This window comes from Phocoena sinus, chromosome 1 (genome assembly GCF_008692025.1).
Source record: "Phocoena sinus isolate mPhoSin1 chromosome 1, mPhoSin1.pri, whole genome shotgun sequence".
NCBI classification, from domain to species: domain Eukaryota; kingdom Metazoa; phylum Chordata; class Mammalia; order Artiodactyla; family Phocoenidae; genus Phocoena; species Phocoena sinus.
Genome location: NC_045763.1, coordinates 104,553,888 through 104,574,889, shown reverse-complemented (window position 1 = coordinate 104,574,889; position 21,002 = coordinate 104,553,888). Strand labels below are relative to the sequence as shown.

Below are 21,002 nucleotides of genomic sequence, written 5' to 3'. Positions count from 1 at the left end.
GTTGTACAATATATATCTGTGAATATACTAAAAACCACTGAATTGACAGTTTAAATGGGTGAATTTTATGGTATGTTAACCATATCTCAATAAAGCTATCTCAAACAAGCAGATAGATACACAACAAAAGAAGCGTGTGTTTCCTCTGCTCTTTCCAAATCTAAGGGTTTAAATCAATATTTACTCTTAATCTACACATTAAGAGATTATTAGATGCCAGAAGATTATTTCATTATACACTATGATAAGTTATAATAATACAAAATATTAATAGAAAACAAACTTTACTAAGGTATAGTTTACCTTTAATATAAACGGTAATAATTAAATTCAACAAATATCTTGCATTCATTGTATTGATCAGTTAATACCTGAATCTTTACAGGTGAGTATGAATATACACATTCAGAAACTTCTAACTGGAACCCAAGGCACATTTAGTGGAAACATTCAGTATTAAACTCAAAAGTGATGATCCTTCACTTTGATATTCTAAATAAGATTGGGAATCAAAACCTTTTAAATCTCTACCTGCTGAAACACAGATACACACACAGATTTGTCAAAGGAGCTTAATGAATTTCACAGATAAACATTTCCATTTCAGAATATGTATGTATGCTATTAAAAAAAAAAGTGGAACTTTCCACCTTATAGCATAAAAACATTTTACTTACCAAAGATAAAATCATTCAGAATGGACACCAAAATGCTCATTTTAATTAACCCTCCCATAGGTGAACACCACTAATAGTTATTCTTAAAAAAACAGGTTGACAGATATATTCACCCATACCACCACAGCTCTGGAGACTGGACTAATTGGAAATATTTTTCTAGTCCAAAAGCAAGGTAAAGCATAGCCCAAAAGGTTGGGATACTCATCCCCTGTATGGAAATACTGCTCTGATAAGTTGGGCCAAGAACAGTACCCATCACCTTCAGTCCTAGGGACCTCAAAGAGTGAAAGCCACAGGCTGGATAAGACTTGGGTCTTAGCTTTGAACCTTCCACTCTTGGCAAGTCATTTAACCCCTCTGGAGGCTCAATTCCTTCTTATCTTTATACTCCATCCAACATGTTCCTTGAAGGATTTGATATAGGTGTATGTCAGCTGATCTATTTTTAAAAATGAGGGTAGTATGTTCACACAAAACCTTGTACACAAATGTTCACAGCAGCATTATTCATAATAGTCAAGAATTGGAAACACTCAAATGTCCATTAGCTGATGAATGGATAAATAAAATGTGGTATATCCACACAATGGAATATTATTCAGTCATAAAAATGATGTGCTAATGAGAATTTATTTTGCGTTAAATGCTACAGTACAAAAAGAAGGGGATGTGTGGTTTTTTGGTGTTTGATTTTCTTAAAAAACAGTAAGTAGTATTTGTAGTTGTGAGTTACATAGGTTTATGTGGAGAGAGCACAGTTTGCTATAGCCACCAAAAAAAAAAAGAAAAGAAAAAAAATTGTCTCGCCAACACGTCCCAAGCACTTTGGGATTCCTAAACTTATTTTCTGATATAGAAAATACGATATTTACTGGCATTTTTTTTGCGCTTCTCAAGACAAAAATGGCAGGGCTTCCCTGGTGGCGCAGTGGTTGAGAGTCTGCCTGCCGATGCAGGGGACACGGGTTCGAGCCCTGGTCTGGGAAGATCCCATATGATACCAAGGAGCAACTGGTCCCGTGAGCTACAGCTACTGAGCCTGCACGTCTGGAGGCTGTGCTCCACAACGGGAGAGGCTGCAACAGTGAGAGGCCCGTGCACCGCGATGAAAAGTGGCCCCCGCTTGCCGCAACTAGAGAAAGCCCTTGCACAGAAATGAAGACCCAACACAGACAAAAAATAAATAAATAAAATTTAAAAAAAAAAGCTTTAAAAAAAAAAATGGCATTAAGTAAAAGTTACATGTAAATTTGATTCACAGGTACTTTAAGTAAAAGTTACATGTAAATTTGATTCACAGGTACTTAAAAACTTAAAAGCTGCAACTGAAAGAAAAGGTCCCCAATATTCAAATCATTATATTTTCTTTTTCTGACTACATTATGGAGTTTATACCTCATTTATTTCATATATGTTTTCTTTAAAGCACTGTTCCTTTTGACATTAAAGTTTTCATTGTACTACATTTTTCATGTAACACCAAATCCAGGACTGCATTCTACAGTGCTTTTTCCCTCACACTGCTGCCTAAAAAAACAGCTAGCGCTGTGAATTTATAACATGTCAAAGATGACACAGAAACTACATTTATTTTTGTTCTTTTTAAAACGCTGTGAGCAACATTTATCAAGATATTGTGTTAAATTACTGGCATTCTCTCGGTACTAAATAAAAGGCTGCAACTCTCTAACATTAAAGCATATATATGTATACATATGCATATATATATAACAACAAAAAATTAAAAATAAATTTAAAAAAAGAATGAAGTACCGATACATGTTGCAACATGGATAACTCTTGAAAACATCATGCTAAAGTGAAAAATGAGGGGATGTAGCAAAAGCAGTTCTAAGAGGGAAGTTTACAGCAATACAATCCTACCTCAAGAAACAAGAAACACCTCAAATAAACAATCTAACCTTACACCTGAAGCAATTAGAGAAAGAAGAACAAAAAAACCCCGGGCTTCCCTGGCGGCGCAGTGGTTGAGAGTCCGCCTGCCGATGCAGGGAACACGGGTTCGTGCCCTGGTCCGGGAAGATCCCACATGCTGCGGAGTGGCTGGGCCCATGAGCCATGGCTCCTGAGCCTGCGCGTCCGGAGCCTGTGCTCCGCAACGGGAGAGGCCACAACAGTGAGAGGCCCGCGTACCGCAAAAAAAAAAAATAAAACCCAAAGTCAGCAGAAGGAAAGAAATCATAAAGATCAGATCAGAAATAAATGAAAAAGAAATGAAGGAAACAAGAGCAAAGATCAATAAAACTAAAAGCTGGTTCTTTGAGAAGATAAACAAAATTGATAAACCATTAGTCAGACTTATCAAGAAAAAAAGGGAGAAAACTCAAATCAATAGAATTAGAAATGAAAAAGGAGAAGTAACAACTGACACTGCAGAAATACAAAGGATCATGAGAGATTACTACAAGCAACTCTATGCCAATAAAATGGACAACCTGGAAGAAATGGACAAATTCTTAGAAAAGCACAACCTTCCGAGACTGAACCAGGAAGAAATAGAAAATATAAACAGACAAATCACAAACACTGAAGTTGAAACTGTGATTAAAAATCTTCCAACAAGGGCTTCCCTGGTGGCACAGTGGTTGAGAGTCCGCCTGCCGGTGCAGGGGACAGGGGGTCGTGCCCTGGTCCAGGAAGATCCCACATGCTGCGGAGTGGCTGGGCCGGTGAGCCATGGCCACTGAGCCTGCGCGTCTGGAGCCTGTACTCCGCAACGGGAGAGGCCCGTGTACCGCAAAAAAAAAAAATCTTCCAACAAACAAAAGCCCAGGACCAGATGGCTTCACAGGTGAATTCTATCAAACATTTAGAGAAGAGCTAACATTTATCCTTCTCAAACTCTTCCAAAATATAGCAGAGGGAGGAACACTCCCAAACTCATTCTACGAGACTACCATCACCCTGATACCAAAACCAGACAAAGAGTCACAAAGAAAGAAAACTACAGGCCAGTATCACTGATGAACATAGATGCAAAAATCCTCAACAAAATACTAGCAAACAGAATCTAACAGCACATTAAAAGGATCATACACCATGATCAAGTGAGGTTTATCCCAGGAATGCAAGGATTCTTCAATATACGCAAATCAATCAATGTGATAAACCATAGTAACAAATTGAAGGAGAAAAACCATATGATCATCTCAATAGATGCAGAAAAAGCTTTTGACAAAATTGAACACCCATTTATGATAAAAACCCTCCACTAAGTTGGCACAGAGGGAACTTACCTCAACATAATAAGGGCCATATATGAGAAACCCACTCTCAATGGTGAAAAACTGAAACCATTTCCTCTAAGATCAGGAAGAAGACAAGGTTGTCCAGTCTCACCACTATTTGAAAATTTTCTTGTTTCTTGATGTAGGCTTGTATTGTTATAAACTTCTCTCTTAGAACCGCTTTTGCTGCATCCCATAGGTTTTGGATCGTTGTGTTTTCATTGTCATTTGTCTCTAGGTATTTTTCTGATTTCCTCTTTGATTTCTTCAGTGATCTCTTGCTTATTTAGTAATGCACTGTTTAGCTTCCATGTGTTTGTATTTTTTACGTTTTTTTCCCTGTAACTGATTTCTAATCTCATAGCGTTGTGGTCTGAAAAGATGCTTGATATGATTTCAATTTTCTTGAATTTACTGAGGCTTGATTTGTGACCTAAGATGTGATCTATCCTGGAGAATGTTCCGTGTGCACCTGAGAACAAAGTGTAATCTGCTGTTTTAGTATGGAATATCCTATAAATATCAATTAAATCTATCTGGTCTATTGTGTCATTTAAAGCTTCTGTTTCCTTATTTATTTTCATTTTGGATGATCTGTCCATTGGTGTAAGTGAGGTATTAAAGTCCCCCACTATTATTGTGTTACTGTCGATTTCCTCTTTTGTAGCTGTTAGCAGTTGCCTTGCGTACTGAGATACTCCGATGTTCGGAGCATATATATTTATGATGTTATATCTTCTTCTTGGATTGATCTCTTGATCATTATGTAGTATCCTTCCTTATCTCTTGTAACATTCTTTATTTTAAAGTCTATTTTATCTGATATGAGTATTGCTACTCCAGCTTTCTTTTGATTTCCATTTGCATGAAATATCTTTTTCCATCCCCTCACTTTCAGCCTGAATGTGTACCTAGGTCTGAAGTGGGTCTCTTGTAGACAGCATATATATGGGTCTTGTTTCTGTATCCATTCAGCGAGCCTCTGTCTTTTGGTTGGAGCATTTCACCATTCATATTTAAGGTAATTATCGATATGTATGTTCCTATTACCATTTTCTTAATTGGTATGGGTTTGTTTTTGTAGGTCTTTTTCTTCTCTTGTGTTTCCCACTTAGAGAAGTTCCTTCATCATTTGTTGTAGAGCTGGTTTGGTGGTGCTGAATTCTCTTACCTTTTGCTTGTCTGTAAAGCTTTTGATTTCTCCATCGAATCTGAATGGTATCCTTGCTGCCTAGAGTAACCTTGGTTGTAGGTCCTTGCCTTTCGTCACTTTAAGTATATCATGCCACTCCCTTCTGGCTTGTAGAGTTTCTGCTGAGAAATCAGCTGTTAACCTTATGGGAGTTCCCTTGTATGTTATTTGTCATTTTTCCCTTGCTGCTTTCAATAGTTTTTCTTTGTCTTTAGTTTTTGCCAATTTGATTACTATGTGTCTTGGCCTGTTTCTCCTTGGGTTTATCCTGTATGGGACTCTCTGTGCTTCCTGGACTTGGGTGGCTATTTCCTTTCCCATGTTAGGGAAGTTTTTGACTATAATCTCTTCAAATATTTTCTCAGTCCTTTCTCTCTCTCTTCTCCTTCTGAGACCCCTATAATGCAAATGTTGTTGTGTTTAATGTTGTCCCAGAGGTCTCTTAGGCTGTCTTCATTTCTTTCCATTCTTTTTTCTTTATTCTGTTCCACAGCAGTGAATTCCACCATTCTGTCTTCCAGGTCACTTATCCGTTCTTCTGCCCCAGTTATTCTGCTATTGATTCCTTCTAGTGTAGTTTTCATTTCAGTTTTTGTATTGTTCATCTCTGTTTGCTCGCTCTTTAATTCTTCTGGGTCCTTGTTAAACATTTCTTGCACCTTCTCGATCTTGGCCTCCATTCTTTTTCCGAGGTCCTGCATCATCTTCACTATCATTATTCTGAATTCTTTTTCTTTTTCTCCATTTCATTTAGTTGTTTTTCTGGGGTTTTATCTTGTTCCTTCATCTGGTACATAGCCCTCTGCCTTTTCATCTTGTCTATCTTTCTGTGAATGTGGGTTTTGTTCCACAGGCTGCAGGATTGTAGTTCTTCTTGCTTCTGCTGTCTGCCCTCTGGTGGATGAGGCTATCTCCACTCTCACCACTATTATTCAGCATAGTTTTGGAAGTTTTAGCCACAGCAATCAGAGAAGAAAAAGAAATAAAAGGAATCCAAATCGGAAAAGAAGAAATAAAGCTGTCACTGTTTGCAGATGACATGATACTATACATAGAGAATCCTAAAGATGCTACCAGACAACTACTAGAGCTAATCAATGAATTTGGTAAAGTAGCAGGATACAAAATTAATGCACAGAAATCTCTTGCATTCTTATACATTAATGATGAAAAATCTGAAAGAGAGATTAAGGAAACACTCCCATTTACCACTGCAACAAAAAGAATAAAACACCTAGGAATAAATTTACCTAAGGAGACAAAAGACCTATATGCAGAAAACTATAAGACACTGATGAAAGAAATTAAAGATGATACAAACACATGGAGAGGTACACCATGTTTTTGGATTGGAAGAATCAACATTGTGAAAATGACTCTACTACCCAAAGCAATCTACAGATTCAATGCAATCCCTATTAAACTACCAATGGCATTTTTCACAGAACTAGAACAAAAAATTTCACAATTTGTATAGAAACACAAAAGACCCCGAATAGCCAAAGCAATGTTGAGAAAGAAAAACGGAGCTGGAGGAATCAGGCTCCCAAACTCCAGACTATAGGACAAAGCTACAGTAATCAAGACAATATGGTACTGGCACAAAATCCGAAATATAGATCAACAGAACAGGATAGAAAGCCCAGAGATAAACCCACGCACATATGGTCACCTTATTTCTTTTTATTTATTTTTTTTTGTGGTACGCGGGCCTCTCATTGTTGTGGCCTCTCCCGTTGCAGAGCACAGGCTCCAGACGCACAGGCTCAGCGGCCATGGCTCATGGGCCCAGCCACTCCGCGGCATGTGGGATCTTCCTGGACCGGGGCACGAACCCGTGTCCCCTGCATCGGCAGGCAGACTCTCAACCACTGCGCCACCCGGGAAGCCCTGGTCACCTGATTTTTGATAAAGCAGGCAAGAATATACAATGGAGAAAAGACAGCCTCTTCAGTAAGTGGTGCTGAGAAAACTGGACAGCTACATATTAAAGAATGAAATTAGAACACTCCCTAACACCATACACAAAAATAAACTCAAAATGGATTAAAGACTTAAATGTAAAGCCAGAAACTATCAAACTCTTAGAGGAAAACATAGGCAGAACACTCTTTGACATAAATCACAGCAAGATCCTTTTTCACCCACCTCCTAGAGAAATGGAAACAAAAATAAACAAATTGGACCTAATGAAACTTAAAAGCTTTTGCACTGCAAAGGAAAACAAACAAGATGAAAAGACAATCCTCAGAATGGGAGAAAATATTTGCAAAGGAAGCAACTAACAGAGGATTAATCTCCAAAATTTACAAGCAGCTCATGCAGCTCAACATCTAAAAAATAAACAACCCAATCAAAAAATGGAAAGAAGACCTAAGTAGACATTTCTGCAAAGAAGATATACAGATTGCCAACAAACACATGAAAGAATGCTCAACATCACTAATCATTAGAGAAATGCAAATCAAAACTACAATGAGGTATCACCTCACACCGGTCAGTGTGGCCAACATCAAAACATCTACAAACAATAAATGCTGGAGAGGGTGTGGAGAAAAGGGAACCCTCCTGCACTGTTGGTGGGAATGTAAATTGATACAGCCACTATGGAGAACACTATGGAGGTTCCTTAAAAAACTAAAAATAGAACTACCATATGACCCAGCAATCCCATTGCTGGGCATATACCCTGAGAAAACCATAATTCAAAAAGAGTCATGTACCACAATATTCACTGCAGCTCTATTTACAATAGCCAGGGCATGGAAGCAACCTAAGTGTCCATCGACAGATGAATGGATAAAGAAGATGTGGCACATATATACAATGGAATATTACTCAGCCATAAAAAGAAATGAAGTTGAGTTATCTGTAGTGAGGTGGATGGACCTAGAGACTGTCATACAGAGTGAAGTAAGTCAGAAAGAGAAAAAGAAATACCGTAGGCTAACACATACATATGGAATCTAAAAAAAAGAACCTAGGGGTAGGTCAGGAATAAAGACAGAGACGTAGAGAATGGAGTCTAGGACACGGGGAGGGGGAAGGGTGAGTTGGGATGAAGTGAGAGAGTGGCATGGACATATATACACTACCAAATGTAAAATAGCTAGCTAGTGGGAAGCAGTCGCATAGCACAGGGAGATCAGCTAGGTGCTTTGTGACCACCTAGAGGGGTGGATAGGGAGTGTGGAAGGGAGACGCAAGAGGGAGGAGATATGGGGATATATGTATATGTATAGCTGATTCACTTTGTTATAAAGCAGAAACTAACACATCATTGTAAAGCAATTATACTCCAATAAAGATGTTAAAAAAAATAAAAAATAAAGTGAGAAAAGCCAGACACAAAGGTTACATATTACATTCCATTTACGTGAAATGTCCAGAATACGCAAGTTTATAGAGACAGAAAGGAGATTAGTGGTTGCCGGGGGTAGGAGGTTGGGGAGCTAAAGGGTGTCAGCTAAGGGTGCAGGTTTCTATTGGTTGTAATGAAAATGTTCTACAATTAACTGTGGTGATGGTTGCACAACTCTGAATATACTGAACACCACTGAACTATATATTTAAATGGATAAATTGTATGGCATGTGAATTACATTTCAGTAAAATTGTTTAAAAACATGAAGCCATTGGATCAAAACCCTAGGGTCCCTTCCAGCTCAATCTAGGATTCAACAGGGTTCCCTGCTCACCTGAGGTTTGGAAGTCTATCTCAATAGGATTGGAGAGACTGGTTGCTGCTTCTCGCCACAGGCTGCCCCTAACAGGAGACCAGGCTGTCACCATGCAGCGGTACAGCCCTGCATCCGAGACCTGAGTCTGGTACATTCGATAGCGAAATTCATCTTCCTGCACTTTCTCTAACACAACGCCATCCACCCGCGATGCATCTGTCCAGTTCTCCAGCTTCACCACAGAATCCTGGTCCAGGGAGATGATGTACTTGGTTTCGTTAGGACTGGAGAGGTCCCCAACAGGCTTCTCAGCCATGATGAGAACCGAGTAGCGTGGCGATTTAATATTTTTGGAAGACACTTTGCAAGTCATCTCAAATGTATTTCCGGCAGCAAAGAAAGGCTTGGGCTGCCTTGCCTTCACCACAAGCACGGAATCTGCAACGAAGTACCAGAAAGACATGATTTCTAACAGGATTAGGTAAATGGATATGCATCTGAAAGCACAATGTCAGGGAAATAGGAATTTATTTGCAAATTGCCGCAGAGTAGCGTTTAAGAAAATCTGGAAACTCAGAAAAGAAATCACGTGTGTCAGTAAGCAGGCTGAAATCCACCACACTGGAAGAGGTAGAGCAGTCTGATTCGATTTAATGGGTGTGAGGGAACAGGGGATGGATGGGTGAGAATTTGTTTTTAAGGATTTTCAAGTCCTTGAGAAGTTTCACCCAGAGAGAGGATTTGGGAAGCTGCTGGTGCCCCGAAGGGTGTGAGGGAAAACTCGCTTCTAGTGAACTGGGGAAGACAGGGCTCTGGGCAATGCCATTTGCCTCTCCCCTCTGAGGCTCCACTGGGTGCAGGGAAAGTACACTTAGCCTAACCAGCCTGCTTGGAAGAGCAGAGCAAGGGAGCAATGGGTTCTCTCTGTTTCATCATATGATGGTAACATTATAAAACAGATTATTACTAAAGTGACTGGGGCTTACACTTGTAGATCCAGTCATTTCCACAGAGATGCTATATTAACATTTTGAACCAGTGTCCAGGGCTACTAACTTAAAGTGTGTGACTCCCTGCCTCTCCGTCAAAAAAAAATAATCCCTAAGCATATACACATTAGAATTCATCTGTATTATAATAGCTCAGTGTCAGGCACTTGGAAGGTACTTAAATATTTGTTGAACGGATGGATAAATGAATTAAACACAACTCTTTTATCTTTTAATGAGATAATTCTATAACCCATCTGGTACCAAACAAAATTTTTATGTTGGGGTTATTTTGGGAATAGTTGTTCCACCGAACCTATCAGGAGGACATGTATGTTACAGGGTCTCTCCAGAACCACTGATTCCTGAGGTTCCACTGAGCCATTCACATTCTTTCTTGGAGTTTAAATTTGTGAGATTAGAAGAGATCACTAAAGGTTAAACAAAAAGAAAAGTCCAAGGACTATGTCCTCAGGTATCTAATGTCCGAGGATCAGGAAAATGAACAGAAATCAGCAAAGGAGGCTGAGAAGAAGACTTACGAGGTTGGAGAAAAGCCCAGACGGTAGTATCCCACAAGCCAAGGAAAAGCCAAAGTATTTCCAAGAAGAGGGAATGATCAACTGTGTTAAGTCCTGCTAATAAGTCAAGTAAGATGGCTAACAACTGGACTTTGCAATACGTCAATCACTAGTCATCTTAACAGCCGGGGCAAAAGCCACGTTAGAGCAGATTAGCGAACAGGAAGAGAGAAAATAGAGACACTGAGGACAAACGAATCAAATCCTTTGCCTATCAAAGGAAAGGAACAGAAATGCGTGGGCAAGGGGTATGGGGAACAGACAGATGGAGGGGAAAGCAAGACCAAGATGAGTTTAGTTTTAATTAAAAAAAAAAAAAACTCACAACAAGAGATCTAAAATAGGCCAGTGGGAAACAAGGGGAGTAGTGATGTAGAAAGATAGGTGTGTTTACAGGATAGGCTGTTTGGAACTGAGAGTACTGAGCTCTCAGTCATCAGAAGTGAGATGTCTAGTGCAGGGTGTGAGCTTGGGAGTGAATAACCAAATAGGACAGAGGTCATAATGACTAGAAAGGAGGACAGGGGACTGAGAATGAAAGGTTTCTCAACCTTAAGATGCAGCTGGGAACCACCTTGGGAGCATCTGACAATTCCAATGCCCAGATTGCACGGAACCTCAGGCCAATTAAGACAGAACCTCTTGTGGGACTCAAGCATCAGTATTTTTTTAAAGTTCCTCAGGTGATTCCAATGTGTGGCCAAATGTGCCCCAGCGCCCATATGGACAGTGAAACTAGCAAGAGAGGAGGAAAAGTGGAGAGTGGCTGCGAGACAAAACTGAGCATCTTCAAAGAACGCGTGAGGAGGACCCAGGAGTTGATAGGTGACGGCAATGAGAGGAGGTGGAATGATCTGATGACAGGAGATCTGAAACTGGATGTTTTTAGGGAGGAGGGAAAAGAGCCTGGAGGCTGCAGTGAGGGACCAGGAGGGCACCTGACTCATCTAGGCCCGGTTACACTGTGGGAAGAAAACACCACCACTCAGGAAGGCTCCAGGGGAAATGGTGTCCTTGGGGAGAGCGAGGTGGGTCATGTTTACTGTGAGGAAGAGAAAGGACTATTCAGAGATGAGGTCAGGAAGCAGGAGATTTTGCCAAGCCCTAGAGGGCCCTGTTTGGGGTTTGGGGATTTCAGAGGCGTGGCAATGAGGCGACAGAAGCATGTGGTGGGCTGTACGGTGCTTCACATCCAGGGCACGAAGGAGGACCCGGGAGGCCTGGCCTTCCTGCAGTGACGGACTAGACCAGGGATAAAAGACTCGACAAGTCTGACATCCCAAGGCACACAGGGCTCTGAGCATTCGGAAGGATACACATCAAAGAAACTGTTTCCCTTAAGTTCTTGTCAGCTCTCCCCCGGAACACTCTCTCTGAATGGGTGACTGACCGCTCCGGGGCAGGTGCAGTGGCCTGGGGCTGCCCGCTCATTCTGGGGCATCTGAAACGTGCCTGCATCCAGCGGGAACTCACGGACCTGGATACACTCTCAAAGGCGTGTGCAAAGTTTGGCTTCAGATCACCCAGCGGGGCCACAGTGTCGACGGCGTACACCAGGCACACTGAGAGCTCCTACAAGATGATCTCCTACCACCGACCAAGCCCCAGCCCTCTCGCTGGACTTACCCTTCTCAACGTCATCATCGTAAAGGGGTTCGTGCTGAGGATAAGAGGCACAGTCACTGGAGTGTGAATTTCTTGGATCCCTAGTGTACATGGAAACCTGTGCCTCTGAAAATGCACAGTGGGATGACTTAAGCCAAAACAAAACAAAAATGTTCATGAACAAGGAGGAAGTGCCTACCTTCTGATGCCCAAAATATGCTGACAGGTTTGGAGAAGACGTCCTTGCTCTTCACCCAGCTGTTGTTACGCTGTTTGGTCCAGGCAGACACAACACAGTAGTAACTGCCCCTGTCTTCCTCTGTAGTCCTTTGGATTCGGAAATTGAACGTGTCTGTACGCTCCTTAGAAAAAATGAAGTCTCCGTCCTGGGCCCGTTGCTTGCTCCTCTCTCCATACTTCAGCGTCCAGTCCCCGTTCATGACTGCGAGGAGCTCGCTGGCCACCACGTCATCGCTGCGCCGGTTCACCCTGTAGTACCAGGACACCGTGAAACGGACACTCGCCTCGGTGCTCTCCACATCCACTATCCGGCATTCCAGCTCGGTGAGGTCGTCTGAGAACTCAGGGACCTTAGAAGCATTCAGGTACACCTGATAGTCTGGTTCTGAAAGAGAGAGAGGGGCCAGGATTAAAAATAAAAAAAAAAAAAATCAAATCAGACAGAGCAATTTACCAAGACTTAGCAAAAGGAACAAGATAAGCACTATTGTTGTCCTGACAATTAAATGCCCGTTCTATTAGCTACAGTGATAGAAACGGAAGTCTTCATGTTGTATGGGAAGGATCCTCTGAGAGTCTGTTATTGCAAAACTTGCACAACACTCTCCCCACTGTCCCGCCTCAAGAAAACCTCCCAAGGCCAGAAGTTAAGTGTCCCCACTCAGAGTCTTGATCTTTCTAGAGGGTGAAGCCAGCTGTTAGTTTCCCCAGGAAGTTGGAGTCTTCTGAGAAGAATCTCTTAAGAAGTTTGGTGTCCATGCTCTACCAAGACGTCCTCTGGCATGCCAAGCAGTGCCCACAGACCTCCAAAGCCCCCACTGGCACAGCACTGGAAAACCCAACCTCAGAGTACATTCTAGCTCTTGAGGCCAGTCAACCCACCGTGTCACGGGTTCCTGCCATCCTTGGCTTTGACCCAAAGGCAAGGCCCTCAGGTCATCATTCCTCCTGTGGACAGCCATCCCCCAACTCCCCAAATGGTATTTTTTTCACTGACACACGTAACTCTCCCATTCAATTCTGCCAACCTTGAAGGCAGCTCACTGTGATCCTGGCTCTAGTAGAGCCCGCTCACTATGACCATCCTGCTTCCTGCCAGGCGCAAATTCTGATGAGGGAGGGAGGGAAGCCAGCAAGTGCTCTCCTAGTGTCCCCACTGCCACTGTCTCAGTCCTGTTATTTTTCACTTGTATAGAACCCCTCCTCCTGTGAGGTTCACTGTTTGCATTTAATCCATTTCTGCAACTCCACATTTCAAAGCCTCCCAGGAGCTGGTATGAGGACCCCCTTCACTGCTTCCTTTCCTCTACCAGTACCTCCTCTGCATGTCACGTCTAATTATCTGAAGTTCTCCAGTCACTGCAGTCTTGCACCACTGGGTGACCTGTTAGCGGTGGCCTCTCCTCTTTTTTTTTTTTTTTTTTTTTTTTTTTTTTTTTTTTTTTTTTTTTTTTTTTTTGCGGTATGCGGGCCTCTCACTGTTGTGGCCTCTCCCGTTGCGGAGCACAGGCTCCGGACGCGCAGGCTCAGCGGCCATGGCTCACGGGCCCAGCCGCTCCACGGCATGTGGGATCTTCCCGGACCGGGGCACGAACCCATGTCCCCTGCATCGGCAGGCGGACTCTCAACCACTGCGCCACCAGGGAAGCCCTGGCCTCTCCTCTTGACTGCCCTGCAAACTTGCTCTCATTCTTCAGTGTCACCTCCTCTGCGCTCCCTTCCTGGACACCCTTTCTCTGTGTTCCCATAAACCGTGTAGGTACTGTTGTAAAGCAGTTATTACTCCTTGCTTGAAGGTCTTGTCCCTAAGGTTCAAACATACAGCCGTGTATAGAGTAGTCACTCAATAAATGTTTGCTGCCTTGATACTAAGACTTCTGGAAAAAAGCTACATTTTTCTCCTGTAGCGCTTTGCCTGCTAGGAGACAAATGATTCTACCTAACCAGAATTTTCCATTTGCCAACACTGTATTCACATCACCTCCATCAAACAGTTTAGTTTTATTTAACGTTGCTTTTATTGATGACTCATATAAATTATAAACTGAGGTCAAGGAACTGTTGTTTTGTGATTTATACTTCTAACGAAATGTATAACATCATGACTTCCCCAAGAATGACTCAGTGGCCAGGAAATGGAAAGAACTCAAACTCCTAATTCCCTCAAATGTCATCTTCACAAGCATTTAATTGCAAGTGAGCCTGGACCCGGTTCCATAAAAAGCTGAACCAGGGCTTCCCTGGTGGCGCAGTGGTTGAGAGTCCGCCTGCCGATGCAGGGGACGTGGGTTCGTGCCCCGGTCCGGAAAGATCCCACATGCCGTGGAGCGGCTGGGCCCGTGAGCCATGGCCGCTGAGCCTGTGCATCCGGAGCCTGCGCTCCGCAACGGGAGAGGCCACAACAGTGAGAGGCCCGCATACCGCAAAAAAAAAAAAAAAAGTTGAAGCAGCGCAGCTCTGCCAGCTGATGGGAGAATGTCCTCAGTGATGTGGACATTACAGAGAAATATGCTAGAATGTCATCTGCCACCTCGTTTCACAGGTGAATGTGCAAAGATACACAGCTTGGGGGTTTCCTGGCCCTGGGCAGCGTGCTAACACACACGCTGCCTCTCCAGTGACTGCTGACTGTGGAACAAACACTGAAATGTATTTACACCATCACACACATATGACGAGGTATTCCCAACTTAGCCCACATCCAGGGTTTCAGACCCTTTCCTCATGTGGGACTTCAGCACAGCAACTAGAGTGAGGACAAGGACAACCAAGTTCATTCAATGTGGAAAGGACAGACTTGAACTGGTTGTGCGCACAGCAAGACTGCCCTCCTCAGTCCTGTCAGGACCAAATGGGAACACCAGATCATCAAGAGCCCTCGTGAAGCAGCAGCAGCTTGCTCCACTCCGAGCACAACGCGAAGACCCTTCGCATGTGTCACCACATTAACCTGAACAACAAACTGTGAAGCAGTAAAGAGCAGTGGTGAGGAGCCAGGGGTCTGGAAGTCAGACTGTATTTGAATCCTGGCTCTGCCTTCACTTGCTGTGTGACCTTAGGCAGATTACTTAACCTCTCTGGTGCCTCATCTGTAAAAATGGGGAGAATAACAGTAACCACCTCATAATGTTATCATGAGGATTAACAGTTAAAATAATACACGTGAAAGTGCTTAGACTGGTGCCTGGTCCGTGTATGTGTGGCAGGGGGTGTGGGGGGTGTACGGGCAGAGGTGTGTGTGGAGTGAGGTGAATTGGGTTGTGAATGTGTTATTCTTGAAATGCAATGGAGACACCAAGTCAAGATGCTAAGGACACAGCTCTGTGCCAGTGTTCGAACCTGGAGTGTAAGAAACAGCTGGGGCCAAAGCAGGGGAACAGACAGACAGACAGACACACACACACACACACAGCTGAAACCTCACTCCAAACACACACAGCTGGCTCCTCCTCCCAACTTTCCAACTGCTGCTCCTGGTACCACACCCCACCGTTCACTCTCCCAGTCCCCCCTCTTGAAAGGTGTGCCATATCCCACTCTCTTCAGACGGTGCCTAAGTCTCACCATTCTCCCTCCTCAGCGTCTCTTCCACTTCTCACATTCCAGGCCTCACACACAGTAGGTGCTCTATAAATATCTGTGCACAGAAGTGAAAACCTCACGACCACCATTCCCATCCTGGCCCTCTGCCACCAGCCAAGACTATTATAATAACCTTCCAACCTGCCTCTAGGCTCACACCACCACCAGGTCATCTGTTCAAGAAGCCTCCCAGGGGCTTCCCTGGTGGCGCAGTGGTTGAGAGTCCGCCTGCCGATGCAGGGGACACGGGTTCGTGCCCCAGTCCGGGAAGATCCCACATGCCGCGGAGCGGCTGGGCCCGTGAGCCATGGCCACTGAGCCTGCGCGTCCGGAACCTGTGCTCCGCAATGGGAGAGGCCACAGCAGGGAGAGGCCCGCGTACCGCAAAAAAAAAAAAAAAAAAAAAAGAAGCCTCCCAGTAGGTGGCTTTTCTCTCACCTACTGAGTGAAGAACACACTCGCCAGCCTGGCATTCAAGGCCCTGCAGGGTGTGAGTCTAAGCCCTCTGTCCAGCTCCACCGCCCACTGCCCTCTTGTACACGCTCTAGACTCTGTGCCAGTGGCGCCTGTTACCACTCCCTCATCACCTCCTCTGCTTCTTCCCGCCTGTTGCCTCTGCCTCAGAGCCCGGGACACCTGCTCAGTAAGGCGCTGAGTAAACGACTGAGCTGATTCCCCCATTCCACTCCCTCCTCTCCCCCTTGATGGATCTGTTTAAATCTATGTATCCAAATGTGGAGAAAGGAGAGTCCAGGGGTTGCAGTGTGTGTGCATCTAGTTACAGGAATGCCAGCTTGGCAGAAGAGCAAAATCTCTTCATTGACTGGTTGGTCTCCTTGTTCTCTGTTAAAACTAAATCTTAGGCCCGCAAAAGGAGGATCCTAATGCAAAAACAAACACGTGGCTTCTTGTGGACTTACAAGGCATAAGTTCCAGTGATCTAAAGGATGTGCAAAGGTCATCTGAACGATCCCTCAGCCTTGGAGGTCGCCTTCAGACTTACACTCCTAGAAAAGATATGACTCCACTACGTCAGAATGGTAGGTGTGTGAGTGGGTGCCTATTTCTTTTATGTTTTGGTGCATGTATGGAAATCTTCCTTTATTGTTGTTTCACAATTTTAAAACTTGTTGGCAGAGATTGGGCCTATTCCTCAAGGTCCGTCGTGCACAGACCTCTTCAGGTAGCCTCTCCTACCGAACAGGAAGCCTCCTGTGAACTCACCAGCCTGTCCCAAACTCTACTTCTTATTCAGCAAACATTCACAGAGACCCTACCACCCGCCAGGTTCTCTGCTCTCTGAGGACTTTACTTGAACATTCCCTTGAACTTCAGTTACAGGTCTGTCTGCCTCATGGACCTTCTATAGGGCTCTTCTCAGGGTCTGGGACCCATTATTTGATTCATCTGTGTGTGCTATGTATGCAGTGCCTTGTACATAAAAGACATTAACACACTTGCTGAATTGGACTAAATTTAATATTTTGCATAAAAATGCTCATTTTCAGCATAAGTGTTACACTACTGATTACTGCTGTATTCTGCTTGATCTCATCAAGAAATCATCTAAGAATGTAATAGTGGTTATGTTTAAAAAATGCTTATCAGTTAAAGATGCGTACTAAAGTATTTAATGGCAAAATGACATGATGTCTGCGATGTGTTTTACATTCTTCCAGAAGGAAAAGAAAAGAGGGGGGGGCTTCCCTGGTGGTGCGGTGGTTGAGAATCTGCCTACCAATGCAGGGGACACGGGTTCGAGCCCTGGTCTGGGAAGATCCCACATGCCGCGGAGCGGCTGGGCCCGTGAGCCACAATTGCTGAGCCTGCGCGTCTGGAGCCTGTGCTCCGCAGAGAACAAGAGAGGCAGCGGTAGTGAGAGGCCCGCGCACCGCGATGAAGAGTGGCCCCCGCTTGCCACAGCTAGAGAAAGCCCTCGCACAGAAACGAAGACCCAACACAGCCATAAATAAATTAATTAATTAAAAAAAAAAAAAAAAACAACAAAAAAAAAAAAAAAAGAAAAGAGGGGGCAGGGGAAAGAAAGAGAGAGAGAGAGAGTGTATGTACGTGTGTGTGTGTCTAGGGGAGGGAAGAGAGATGAAATAAGATTAGCAAAATACTATTAACTGTTGAAGCTGGTGGTTTGTTCTACTTCTGGGTAAATTTCTACTCCAAAAGTTTAACACAAACAAACAACCCACCCGCATCGTAAGCCCTTTTAGAGAATACTGAGGCCAGTCTAAGGCACGACATCACTAACCTTCCAAGAAACAAGGATCTCTCCCTAATCTAGCTCCCAGGACGACCTGCTCATTTACACACCACCTCCTGAAGCTGTGGCCTCCCATACTGCAAGCCCCACCAAGAAAGACTTTGTTTTTTGATGATGGGTCATTAAACTCCTTTGTTATAACTTCCAAAACAATGAAAATGTCCCGAATCATTGGCTAATTTGTAAAAGCAGATATTTTGTGCCTACCACATGCAGGGACCCGAACCCGGGGATGTCACAGATTACCTCATTTATTCACTCTCACAACAATTCTGTATGGAAGGTACAAGGATACTAATAACTGGCATTTATGGAGGGCTTCCTGTATGCCAGGGACCAGGCCATACACTTTCCTTGCATGCTGGTTTAATCTTCAGAACCACCTTACATGATAGATACTATTTTCACGTACTTTTCCTAAACCAAACCAAACCAAAACCGAAATCGAAGCCCAAAGGAGGTCAAGTTCAAAGACAGCTCTTGCACAGTGCGTGGGGGGTGGGGAAGCAGAACCATAGGAGAGGCGTTGGCTCCGTGGCCTGGCTCCCACTAGGGCCGAATCGCACAGCCTCATTACACACCCAGTTATTCATGCTTCTCAAAGCCAGCTCCATCCCAGAAGACAAGAGGGATGATAACAGCTGAGGCACTGATCCTGAACTGCGTACAACAGGGCCATGTTCTAATGCCCCCTTTGAAGTTTAGTTAACTTGGGAGAGCTAATTAGCTGGACAGGCTGCAAGCACGAGAAACAGGAGGAAGAAGGCCCTTTCTTCTGCCGATGCCAGTTTTATTACCCTGAACTGGGCAGGTACTTTAGATGCAGCTGAGCGAGTTGACTAATTGTCAAAGAGTCGCCACTATCATCATTGGTATACAACAATTAAATATTCTCTGGGGGGCTTCCCTGGTGGCGCAGTGGTTGAGAGTCCGCCTGCCGATGCAGGGGACGCGGGTTCGTGCCCTGGTCCGGGAGGATCCCACATGCCGCGGAGCGGCTGGGCCCGTGAGCCATGGCCGCTGAGCCTGCGCGTCCGGAGCCCGTGCTCCGCAACGGGAGAGGCCCCAACAGTGAGAGGCCCGCGTACCGCAAAAAAATAAAGAAAAAAAAATTCTGCAGATCTAAATCTTATCTTCTGTAGACGGCAAAGAACTCTCAAGTCTCTCCCAAGTACTTAGCAGATTAACAGCTCCTTTTAAAGAAAAATAATTACCTTCCTCGCTGGCACACGGCTGGAAGAGGGAACGGTCCGCAAGTGGGGAAGAATGCAAATCAGGTGCCTAAGCCCGAGTAGCACCACTCGGCTCTGCCGTTTCCTGCTCCTGTATCTGAAGCCCGTGGAACCCTCTCCAATTAACACCACAGAAATCTGGGACTTCGGGCAGAGAACTCAACCATGAACTGATTAGTATCCAACTCTTGCCAAGGGCTCATTTAAGACATCTGATAGCAGAGAGAGATGGCTTCACATGCAGATTAACCAGCCATTCCTCCCGATTCTCTGTAGTTTTCGCCATATACTAAATTGGATCAACACAAAGCGACATTCGTCCTCCACAGTAACTCAGTCTCTTACAAAAACTCCTTCACACACTTAAGATTTATGCCTTCAGCTTTTATGGGGAGTGGATATAAGAAACATCCACTTAAACAATCACTTAGAGCGTGTGTAAAAGAACAGTTGAAAGCACTGTCCATTATGCTATCGAATGCCCCTTAAATTCAGTGCCAAGAAAAAGTTTGTCTCTCTTTTGTTTGTTTTCCATCATCAGAGGAGGACTGTATAATCACATCTCTTTTGCCTCAACTCTCCAAAACTTCAGAGGCAAATTCAGTGCTCAAATGCAGTCACTAATCCATCCCAACCATCTTGCAATACCTATTCTTTGATTTTTTTTTTACCCCTTTTGATCTTGATTTTATTTTTGTGCCTCCTGCTTTAAATTGGACTTCGTTTTGCAACCCAACTTAAATCTTTTTGCCTTCAAAAGTAGGGCATCCATCCTAAGTAAAGAGATTTTTTTCTTACCCTCTAAAAAATTATAGTCCTCCCAGCTGCTACAAGTGCTCCTGGACTTGACAGACCCATTCACGTCATTGCCCCGATGTCTCTGGTTAACACGATGGAACGTGAGAAGACCCCAATCAGCTTCAATCCCTCATCTACTCAGTGCACCCAAGCACATGAGGACAAGGACGACCCAGCTTTTAGGACTCTATGCTTTAGAGTTTCAGGAGTGAAGCTGATCCCCAAAGCCAAACTGTTTCCACATAGGATGACAATACTCGGGACAGACTCCCCTCAAGATGAAAATACTTGGGACAGACTTGACCTAGGGCCATAATTCTGTCCAAGCCATTCTAAACATTTCTTTGGAAATAAAAGGAACAAGCATTAACCGCTGCATAGATTCTACTTTCCAAAGATGATGCAGTAACGTTTCCCATCTCACATGCCCTTTCTGAAATGTGACCTTGCTGGTCTCCCATTAAGAGATGGCGTCTCTTTCTCTACCCCCTTGAACTTGGACAGACCCTGTGATGGCTCTGACCAATAGAAAACAGCGGAGGTGCACTGTACCAGTCCCAGGGATAGCTTTCAACTAGCCGGGCACTTCTACTTCCTGCGTCTTGGCAGCCAGCCGCCACGTAAGAAGAATGCCTGTCCTGAGAAGACGGCGCCATGAGAAACCCAAGCCACATGGACAGGGCCTGGATGAGACACCACTTGGGGACAGAGAGAGATGCCCTGGAACGTGGTGACAAGTGCATGAGAAAGCCATCTGGAAGGGGATCCCCAGCCCTAGCTGTCCCAGCTGTCACCATGTGCATCAGAGATGAATCCCATTGAGTTCTTCCCTAATTCCTGACCTTCAAAATTGTGAGCAAAATGAAAACCAGTGGTTTTCAGGTGGGGATTGGGACAGTA

General features: G+C 44.0%; 1 protein-coding gene across 1 annotated transcript in view; it reads right to left on the bottom strand.

Annotated features, from left to right (window-relative positions):
• The window catches only part of PTGFRN (prostaglandin F2 receptor inhibitor), an 85,653-nt gene that overhangs the window by 23,560 nt on the left and 41,091 nt on the right, over positions 1-21,002 (bottom strand). Inside the window, exons 5-6 of the mRNA XM_032643800.1 lie at positions 12,175-12,600; positions 8,819-9,238 (exon numbers count right to left, since the gene is read on the bottom strand). Coding sequence (XP_032499691.1) covers positions 8,819-9,238; positions 12,175-12,600 — 846 coding nt within the window. The remainder of the gene's footprint in view (positions 1-8,818; positions 9,239-12,174; positions 12,601-21,002) is intronic.